The 11,256-nt window shown below is 35.7% G+C and overlaps 1 protein-coding gene across 1 annotated transcript; it reads right to left on the bottom strand.

The window, feature by feature from the left end:
* Nucleotides 1-1,429: 1,429 nt before the first annotated feature.
* LOC122304147 (aspartyl protease family protein 2-like) lies at nt 1,430-3,847 on the bottom strand. Its single transcript, XM_043116235.1, has 2 exons — nt 3,583-3,847; nt 1,430-3,373 (listed from the first exon to the last, which is right to left on the bottom strand). Exon 2 carries the CDS (start codon nt 3,343-3,345, stop codon nt 1,663-1,665), a length of 1,683 nt encoding a protein of 560 aa, XP_042972169.1. The 5' UTR covers nt 3,346-3,373; nt 3,583-3,847; the 3' UTR covers nt 1,430-1,662.
* Between the last annotated feature and the right edge of the window lie 7,409 nt (nt 3,848-11,256).

Genomic DNA, 11,256 nt, shown 5'->3' with positions numbered 1-11,256 from the left:
TTCTAGAAAAAACTCAATCGGAACTCCCACCCTCCTCTCTGTTCTTTTTCCACCCACATTCATCTCCCTTCTTTCATGGTAGGTTTTTTTTCCCCCCCCTCCTTTCCACCACTTCTGTTTTGGTCAGAGTTACCCCACCACGCAACTCTCCAACCGCCGATCTACCGGGATGACGTTGAACCGCAGTGAAATTCTCGACGCGTGACCCTCACACATGGCTTATACCAAGCATGGCCTACACTTGGCTCGACAGTTTGCATATCTATGTAAACTATAAAAAATCATCTTTTAAAACGCCCCTGTCTTTGTAGGGCATGGGGGGACCAAGTATTTGGTCCTATGACCCGCTTTTTTTCTTCTTTTTATTTTTTATTTTTGTATTGTGGTTGTTGTAATTGGGTGTTTGTTGGAAACCACACTCCCTCTTCATGTATCTTGTTTTCTATTATCTGAATGATAATTTGCTTGCTAAGGAAAAAAAAAAAAAAAAAACAGTTATAGGCTATACCTAATAGGTGTGTCATTTTAAGATTGAAGATGTGTGGTTTAAATTTTTTTAATATTAAAATCTTTGTAAAATTCTGAAAAAAAAACTAAAATAAAATTGTATTCAAACAAGACACGGTGTTTTGGAAAGTCGAGCATAAAATGGCTTTCTTAACTAAAATTCAGTCAAACATTTTGAATCGTCCAATCTGAATACTGTGACGGAATACTGGCAAGAAATTTCTTTGTTAGAAAGCTACGTCTAGAGCAGTCTTTGACGCCACCATGGGGCTCCTACGTTCTTTTACGCTTCCTTGACTGATAGCTTGAAAGTTTTACTGGTTTAAGAGGACATCTTGATTAACGGAACGGGATTGCAAGAAAAAGGTTCAGAGAAATAGCAGCATGGACTTGGAGCTTGACAAATACTTTTCGCCCTCCGTTTTCTGTGTTCTCTCCATCCGTGTGTATCTCGGTTTTAGCAGCATTTAAGATCAACTCGTCCTCCAAAACTGCGTCGAGCATTTGTTTACAACGAATCAAGGAGAATGGGAAGCGATACAAGAAAAAAAAAAAGGTGAAGAATATGAAACATGAGATGACACGTTTAGTCACATGAGAATTTGAAATTGAAAAGTGTGTATACTTTAGTAATGTTTGGAAAGGAAAATATGAGAAGTTTTTAGAGGAAATGAGATCATCCCACTTCCTATAAAAGCCCTTAACATTGTCCAAGAGCAGTTTGAATGCAGGAATTCATTTGGTAAATTTCAAAAGTTGGATAAGGTGTTCTTGAGGTCTTGTACCAGTTGTATGAGCTAATTTCTCAACTAACTAATTCCAAGCAACAGATTGGACAAGAACGAGTGATCAGCCACCATTAGATTGATCAAGCATCGCTGATCCCTTAATTAAACAACAATTATCAAAATGAAAACAGATATAACAAACTCTGAAAGGGAGTTAATATATCTAAAAATGTAATGCTACATTTTTGGTAAAGCAGATTATGAACCAGTTTCTGTAATCACTTGAGATCGTAAAATGGAAAACAATGAATATAATATCTTGTATGCAACCTTCTATGAAACAAAAACCAAAAGAATCTCCATCCACAACCCATCCTTTTTTTTACAGTTTTTCACTTGCCCTGAATTACTACCCTTTAACACAATGTTAAACATCAGCACATCTCATCGGTACGTATCCCAACCTGGACTTCTTTGTGTCATACAAGATGTGAAAATTCTGGTGCTGGTAGTTTCCAATTATTGAAAGAGCGGAGCGAGGAGTCCCTAAAATTGCTAGACAAACAACATCCTCCGGTTCAAGCCTGATAAAGTAATTCTCGTCTGGGAAATTCCACACAGCTCCATCTGCAAAATGAATTCCAAATTCTGGCAGCTCCATCTTCTCCACTCCAGACACATTGTAACAAGGATGCAGAAAAGGAAAATCTTCCACTAGAGGGTAGCCTTGAACCTTCTTCAGGAATGCCTCCTTGATAATCTGATAAGCAGGTTCTGCAAAATAACTTAGGGTAGTACCCGAATCGATTATTGTACCACCAGCACCATCTGATGAAAGATGCCAAGTCTCTTCTGGGATATTAAGCACCTCTCCTCCAACCACAATCGACTTAATCTGGACATAGTAGAATGTATCAGTTGAGTTTTCCTTTCCAGCAACAAATGAAGTAAAATTCAGATTAGGGTTGCTCAGAAGGTCCTTGTCCTCTCCAAAAATCAACTTGCTGCTAACATTTGCATCACTGTTTCTATCCACAAGACAATAAGAAAAAGAGTGACCATAAAGAGACTGCAGCTGGGAGGAAAAGGAGAGAGGTCCTCTTCCGAGTCCCAACAACCCTGCAGCCCCATGGAATAGGCCTCTATTCCAATGACCACAACCAAACATCACATGCTCTACCTGCTTCAAGTCTGACTTACCAGAAGATGTCGTAAGATTAACTGTGAAGGTTTCAACCGCAAAATCTCCAGTCGTATTTGAAGAATCTCCATACCAATAAAAGTAAGGACATGTTTGATGCTCAGATTTGCAAGGCCTGGGCGGATCTGGGGATGAAACCAATTGACACCGAGGATCATGACAGCTTATATTCCTAAACGAACTAGAAGCTTTGGGATCATAATAAGGTCCATTTTGTTCAAAACAATCCAAACAAGGAACGCATTGAATCCAATTAAGGTCACTGCCAGTATCAAGAATCATAGAGAAATGTTTAGGAGGGGTACCCACAAACACATCTATGAAGTATTCTCCAGAGCCAAGACTCACCCCCGATTCCAAGGTCGCCATGAGCTGCCCCGAAAGGCTGCCTGTGTAAGATTCCGGTGATGCAGCCGGAGCAAAAGCCAACTTGGATTCATTCTTTGCTGGCTTACTATCTTTCTTTAGCCTTGAAATGGTGTTTTGGTTCTTCTTCTCTATAATCCTCGTATGAAGTGTCCGGATTCTAGTCAAATCCTTGGTCGTGAACTCAGCCGCAGAAATTTTAGGATCCAATTGTCGGGTCAGCGGCTTGTGCTTAAGATGGAGCTTCACAGATGGTTTCCCCAAAAAAACATCTTCATGTTCTTCGTCGTCGTCGTCATCTTCCTCTGGTGTTGCTTGCATCGTTGATTCTGATTCTTTGTCTTTCTTAGCTGTTGAAAAGCTACAACCAGTACTCCCAGAAGACGAAACGGCATTGAAGCTCAGGTGATCGGGCAATTCAATAGCTGCCAGGGTAGAGCCATTAGGATTATGGCTTTTGTGATAGTGAATTCCAGCAAAAGCTTGGAAAGGGCCAGAGAAGACTAAAATGAGGACCAAGATGAGAGCAACCTTAACAACCATGGTAGAGAAGATCCTACACCAAGTCCAACTGAAGAAAATTCGAAAGGAAGTGAGGGAAACAAACCCCAGGATGAGGAAGACGTTGCTCAAAACTCGAGGTTTTTATGGGAAATAAATCAAAACAAATAAACGTGTGAAGAGAAAAGCCAGAGAGACAATTAAGATGAAATTAAAATTTCAGGGAAACAGGGATAAAGAATGGAAATATCTATGGAAAACAAGCAGGACTTGACTTGCCTTCAAGCACAGAGAGTAAACCCAGGAACCCAGAAACAGAAGCCCCAATCGAATCCAATAGAACTACAATCGGTTCTGCGGAAATGTAAGGAAAGAAGGTAGAGAAAGGAAGTAGAAAGAGGAAAAAAGGGTCCGCGTTCTGGGTCTGGGTGCACGTTCCTATGGATGGAATCAACGTCGAAGACTTCGAATTTGAAACACTATCGTTTATTTTTTATTTTTTAAAGAAAGTCATACCGTTCAACTACGCGGTTTGATTATAGAAATTAATTGATTTATAGTTTTGATGAGTTCAAAAGATTATTGAGGAAGGTGGGTTTTTACCTGGTCCAGTCGTGAGTGGTGGGAGACTCCAACCACGCGGTTTGAGTCTGGAGTCTTGACTCTTCCTCCCGCCCCATTTTTCCTGAGTCCAGTCACATTTTTCGAGGAATGTAGCTCGAATTACTATCAAAGAAAGGAATTTTTTTACTTTTTATTATTATTTTTATATTCTTAAATATTTTAAAAATATATATTTATAATATTAAAAAATATTTTTTAATTATTAAAAAAAAAAAAAAAAAAAGCTTTTTCGGGACATTTTCGGGTCCCGAATTTATTTCTGTTTCTCATTTTACTCCGCACTAGTAGTGGCGGCAGAAGCATCTACCACTCCACAAGTCGGACAAGTATTTTTGTGTTGCTATGGTCTTTATTCTTATCTTTTGAAATCAACAACTCTGATGCCCAAAAATTTTAAAAACTAAATTTTATCTTTACATTAATTACAAAAAATCTATTCATTATCTTTTTATTATTATCCTCTCATCATTTTATAATCTGACATTAGATGATAGTATATTTACGATTAAAATATAATAAATAATTTTCAATTATCTACTGTCATATCATGAGAGAATGATCAGAAAATAAATTATTAAGAGCACTAATTAATTATTCTCAATTAAATTAATCAATTAAGTCACATATTAACTAACTTTTGTGTTAATAATTCTTTAATGAGATTACTACAGAAATACTCTTCTTAAGATGCTGCTAGCCAACCTGTGTTTAATGTTTATGTGAAAATTAGATGAAGAAAAAAGGACACATAGAAACTAAATAAAGAGAAATGCTAGGCCTACAATGAAAAAAATATCAAATTTATGCTACTTGATATAATATGTAGATCTATTTTATAATAAAAATAATTTTAAATTTTATTGAGTTGTACAAAATTTCGAAGGATTTTTAATTTTTTTTAAATCAAATCCAACATTTTTAAATTTCAATTTCTAAAATCATAATTACCAAAATATAAAAACAAATATAACCTTTTCTAAACTCTAAAAATTAGTCTTAAAGTAATATGTTCAAACAAATTTTCAACTTTACTTATCCACTTTTTAAAATCAAACATTCTTGTGTTTTACTATTTGAATTTTTATTTTAATTTATAAAATAATTTTTTTTTATAATTTTATCTCAAAATCAAATATTCTCCTACGTAAATTTTAAAGCCTTATAAATATAAAATAAAAATAAAACTCGATTCAAGAACAAATTTTGTGCTTACTCCAAAAAATCAAAAGAAACTTTGTGCTTTTTTCTTTTTTATCTTCCCCAAAACTTTTAACCCGTGGCATATGCGGCAACTGACCCACACTGTACGCGCGTGGACATTTCCTCGACCTTTTTATATTCGCCGTTGTTGAACTTGGACCAATGACTAATGCTGCCGAGGCACACAACCTCGAATTCTCCACAGGTGAGGCCTAAAATGGCAGACCCTGTTCTGTTTTTGTTCAAACAATTTGACTGGCTTTTTTTTTTCGCATTCTATGCACACTAATGTCAACAAAAACTCGTTAAAAATATATAAAAATATAATAATTTATGAGATGTGAAGTTCATATTAAAAGTCCTTCTCTCTCTCTCTCTCTAGAGTCTAAGATAGAGTAAAATTTTAGTCCCCTTGCCAATGCAGGATGGTTTTGTCTCTTTGTCGAGAGCCTGGCCTTTCTCAATTTCTGGCCCTTATTGTTTCCAATCCATGACGGAGGAAGAAAACCTTGCAAAGAGATTGGAAAGATTGAACTTGTCTTCCCCAGAAAGTAAAGTACTAAAAGTCTCTTATGCTAGATCTAAGAAGGATGTTTTACATAGAAAACATTGCATTGTTGGGGGAGTCTTGACCGAGAAAGGTATAAATAGCGAAGCATTCAGAGCAACAATGTCGCAAGTATGGAGAATTGAGGGATGGGTAATGTGACGCCCCCAAATTCCGTTTGGGATTGGACGGACATTTGAAGCGTCAAGACATGCAACACAAGGTTACCTGCCCCCGTTCATGACATATAAGATGCAATAATCCTAACATGCATCTAACATTATGCAATATTCGCAGCGGATAATTTTTTTCTTTAGCAATACTATGCACCAAATTAAAATATCCCAAATACTTAAAACATACTTCATATATAAAGATACATTGAATAACTAAGATCACAGAACTATTCCAAAATAGTTATGATCTAAAAGTACTGGAGATGCAACTTCATTGTACAAGTAGTAATTTAACTACTATATTAACCTTAACGACGCACCGTCGTTCAGTCGACTGTATCTAGTTGGTCAGCTCCTGATCTTCCTTCAGGTCCTGTAACAAGATCTACCATTCGGGGGGAATGGTAGTTGGGACTACCACAGTGAGATTTGATTACAAATCTCAGCAAGTTAACAAAAAACTTCCATACAGACTAATGATGCATGTATGACAGTAAAAGCATAAATGCATAATCAAATTCATAAGTAATTAAAGTATAACTTAGCGTACAACATAGCATAATTGACATAGCTTAAATTGAATCATGAACTAAACTTGACTTGACATGAATTTGATCTGAAACTTGACTTAGCATGAACTTGCTCTGAAACTTGAATTAACATGAAAAATACATACTCCACAATTGTTGTGGCCCCATGTATTCTACGTGTAAATACATACTCCACAGTTGTTGTGGCCCCATGTATTGTACGTGTAAATACATACTCCACAGTTGTTGTGGCCCCATGTATTCTACGTGTAAATACATACTCCACAGTTGTTGTGGCCCCATGTATTCTACACAAACTTGACTTAACATTAAAAATACATACTCCACAGTTGTTGTGGCCCCATGTATTCTACGTGTAAATACATACTCCACAGTTGTTGTGGCCCCATGTATTCTACACAAACTTGACTTAACATTAAAAATACATACTCCACAGTTGTTGTGGCCCCATGTATTCTACACAAACTTGACTTAACATGAAAAATACATACTCCACAGTTGTTGTGGCCCCATGTATTTTACGCATCACAATTGTAGTTAAATACATACTCCACAGTTGTTGTGGCCCCATGTATTCTACACATCATATTGTACTCAAGATGAAATGTGATTGGAATACGAAAGGACTGAAGTCCTGACGTAACATAACGTGACTTGAACATAACTTAGAATACATGACCAACTTGAGATAGAAACATTTCGTAACATGGCATAACATATAATAGACAACATATTTAACATGACATACTTGCAACAGTGAATATTACATGACTTGACATACATGTAATAGATGGCATACTTAGCATGACGTACTTGTAAGGTACAGTAATACATGACAGAATATATTATGTAACAGATAAAAAATTGATGACAGAATAAATTCTGTATAATAGACAATTACGTGATAACTTGGCATGGCATGACATATATGATAACACACATACATACACTGTAATTCCTTTATTTAGCACAGATACACAGTAGACTGCTAGTAAGTTAAAAGCTAACTTACCTCGATCTCCGCGTTTCTTATAAAACTTCAAGTGCGATCACGAGGAACTGTAATTAGTAATTCTAAAAGTTAGAACTAAATCACTAATAATTTGAAATATGGAAAATACTAACTTAAAGAGTAAAATTTTTATTTTACTCTCTACATGTGGAAAAATGACTGTTTTACCCATAACTTAAGGATTTTGCATACTAACTCTAAAAGTTTCTAAAATTTACATTCCTCATGTAAATTTTATCCTAAACTTAAATATCAACTCAGAAAAATTTAAAACAAAACATAACTATGAAGAACACACTATGGTTGAAACATCCATAGGCCATTTCCCTTTATTTTTGTTGCAATTCCTTCCAACTTCAAAACTCATGCTTAAACCAAAATTTTGCAACAAACATCTTCCAATCCTAAGTTCAAAACCATACTTAAAACATCCATTTAGAAAAAGCTAATAATCAACACCAAACTTTTTTGTAAAAAGATCCAAGCACTTGAATCACAAGTTTTGACATTAAATCAAAACATCTCCAAGAGTTTCAAAAAATCAAATCTTACTTCTAACATATTCATAATATCATCCTAACATCAACCATGCTTTAAATCATCAAACCAAAGTCACCAAAATCACAAAATAACATTTGGAGTTTTTGGTTTTACACTTAATCCAAAAACAGAAACTTTTTCCTCAACTAGTTTTGATAAATATCTTGATCTATGACTTATAAATATATGATCTTCAAACCAAACCATCACATGGTTTAAAAAGATGTCCTAAAACATATATAAGCTTCTAATTCAAGATCACATGGTTAGAAATTAACCAAAACATAAATTTAGCCAAGAATATCCACACTTTGGCTTGTTTGAATATCTCTTTGCATAAAATTTCATATCTTTGAAACTAACATCAAATATCTTCAAAATAATAATATAACATGTATATAAGATACTTAGGATCCTCCAATAAAATTATTAAAGTCATTAGAATAGGTTTAGACCACCAAAGAGTTAAACTTTCTCAAAACAGAAACTGTTTTTCTTCTTCCAGTTTCTAAGTTTCTAAATCTAAGTAAATCTTTCATCAAAACCTTTAATCATGCAAAAATCCTCAACCAATAGTCACATATACATGTTAACAATACTCCATAAAAATTTCGGACCAATATCTATCCATTAGCTTGGTCAAAAACTCCAAACTATAACATATTCTCCAGTTTATCTCCCAGAATGACCTTTCTATAGTTTATACAATATTTGAATGACCAAATGATCTTCAAATGGGGCAAATAAGATATCCATGTAAACTAGACTCAAAAAGGAACAACTTATATGAAGGAGACTTTATGATAAAACACTTACAACAGCTTCGAAATGGGCGTGTAAAAGACCTCCTAAAAGCTGTCCGAGAGAGAGTGTTTGATAATCTTTTATTGGAAGGTGTAATTAGATAATTTCGTGGGGAGAGGTGGCTGGAGATAATTATGGATGAGATATGGAAGAGATGAGGCTGGAGTTGAGAGTTGAGTGTAGTTTTCTCCTACCCAAAATATCTATAAAAGATTATCTCATAATATTTTATCTAATAATATCTATAAAAATCAACTCAAAATATTTTTACCCAATAATATTCATGAAAATTACCTCAAGATATTTCTTTTTATCCAATAATATCTACAGTTTTAAACAGACGTTTTGACCGAAAATATAAAAAAATGTTATTGCGCCATAAGACTTTAAATAACCCTCCGAGTCTAATGGCACAAACCATAATACATTTTGACACTTCTAACTATCTCCAATAATCAAAAACACACTTCTGATACCATAGTAAATAATAACACTAACTATGTAATTAGACAAAAACCTATATGATTAATGGATTCGTGAAAACTTATGGGGTTTTCACGAGGTTCTTAAAGTTAATAGAAATTTCACAATTGAATTTCTAGCGGGCTGTTACAGGTAAAGTCCAAAGAATTAGGGGAACACAAATTCTTAATCAAATTTCATTTTCTTGGTGATAAAGAAAAAGTCTTAGGGGGACGACCTTGGTTCTTTGATAAAAATCTTGTGTCCTTTTTAGAAATTGATGAGGATGATTCTTTAACGCCATTAGTTTTCAATTTGAACCATTTTGGGTCCAGCTACACGGTTTGCCACGGGGGACAATGACAGACGAAGTGGGTAGGCACTTGGGTTCCTTGGTAGGCCATGTCATTAGAGTGGATGCTAACTCTGATGGAGTTGCATGGGGGAAATGTATGCGGATAAGAGTTGTAGTGGACTTACATAAACCACTTTTATGTGGAAAATGGGTGGAACTGAATAACCGTAAACACTGGATCTCTATAAAGTATGAAAGGTTACAGGCGTTCTGCTTTCATTGTAGTATTATTACTCATAAAGGTCAAAACTGCATCCAACAGCGGGGTCCTACACATGGCAATGATCCCAAGACTTTGCAATTTGGTCCATGGCTCCAGGCGCAACCAATGAACTCTAAGATTTTTGATGCTCGACAATACGATGGTACATCTGGTGGTCTGAACCAACAGCAGAGACAACAATCTGAATCTTCTAGGGGTAATGATAAGGAAAACACTTATGATAAGGAAGCGGGTGAGGAAGAAGTCATGGCCACTTTTAAGGATTTTCCCAATTCAAACCTTTTTTAAAAGGAAAATAGCACTATAAATGGGAACCATACTAAGGAGGGGTTTGATCATTCTAATTTTGGAAACTCCTTAAAGACAGAATCCCCGATTGCACCTATGGTGGAGGTATTTACTGTCAACTATCAACTCCCTAATCTATTAAACTCCAATGATAATAAAGAATATACTGCAAATGAAATGTTGCTTGCTATTGATGATGAACCACCACCATTTATGGAAAGAGAGCCGCAACAAGATATGTCTGATACAGATATGGTTGTGCCTAGTAGTACTGGTGTTGTGACCAGGCAGAAAGGGGCCACCTGGAAAAGGAAGGATAGGGAGGTATTTCACTCTATCCCTATGGACATGGCCTCAAAAAGCAAGGGAGCAAGAAAAGAGGTTTGAATAATCAGCCAAAATTGCCAATAAAAATGAAGAAATCAAGAGGTAATGAAGAATTAAATTTAAACAGTTACAAAACTGAATTGGTGGAGGCTACTATGCAGCCCCACCAACAATAATGATAAGCCTTAGTTGGAACTGTAGGGGGCTTGGAAACCCTCATACAGTTCGAGAATTAAACCTCTTAGTGAGGACAAAGTGGCCCAAATTTATATTCTTAATGGAAACAAAGTATGGAAGAAAAAGGGTGGAGGAGGTGAGGAACAAACTGAGATTTGAATGCAGTTTTGTGGAGGATAGCAGAGGTCTTAGTGGAGGATTAGCTTTTATATGGAAGGACAATATGGATTTCAGATTAGAGAATTATTCTCAAAACCATATTTCGATGATTTTCACTCAACAGGAGAATATGCAGTAGATATTGCTCACTGGCGTCTATGGATTTCCTGAAATAGCAAAACGAGGGGATAGTTGGAACTTGATGAAGATGATCAGACCTAAGGAGAACAAACCATGGCTATGCTTTGGAGATTTCAATGAAATCATGCATCACCATGAAAATGTAGGAGCAGCCAGTAGACCATATCTTCAAATGGAAGCCTTCAGAATTGCTATGGACTGGTGTGGCCTGAGTGACCTAGGTTATGAAGGCTCAAAATTTACCTGGTGCAATAATAGAGAGGGAGTCCAGTTCACCAAAGAAAGATTGGATCGAGTCCTTGGAAACTTGCTGTGGACTAGTATGTTTTGTGAATGCAACATTAGTGCTCTAGCAGCTCAAACTTAT

The sequence above is a fragment of the Carya illinoinensis genome, chromosome 3 (assembly GCF_018687715.1).
Source record: "Carya illinoinensis cultivar Pawnee chromosome 3, C.illinoinensisPawnee_v1, whole genome shotgun sequence".
Classification (NCBI taxonomy): domain Eukaryota; kingdom Viridiplantae; phylum Streptophyta; class Magnoliopsida; order Fagales; family Juglandaceae; genus Carya; species Carya illinoinensis.
The sequence above is the reverse complement of the archived record's forward strand: the minus strand, read 5'-3'. Positions and strand labels throughout refer to the sequence as shown.

Bases quoted from the DNA above. Each gene is read 5' to 3' on its own strand.
- LOC122304147 (XM_043116235.1), bottom strand. From the start codon at position 3,345: ATGGTTGTTAAGGTTGCTCTCATCTTGGTCCTCATTTTAGTCTTCTCT.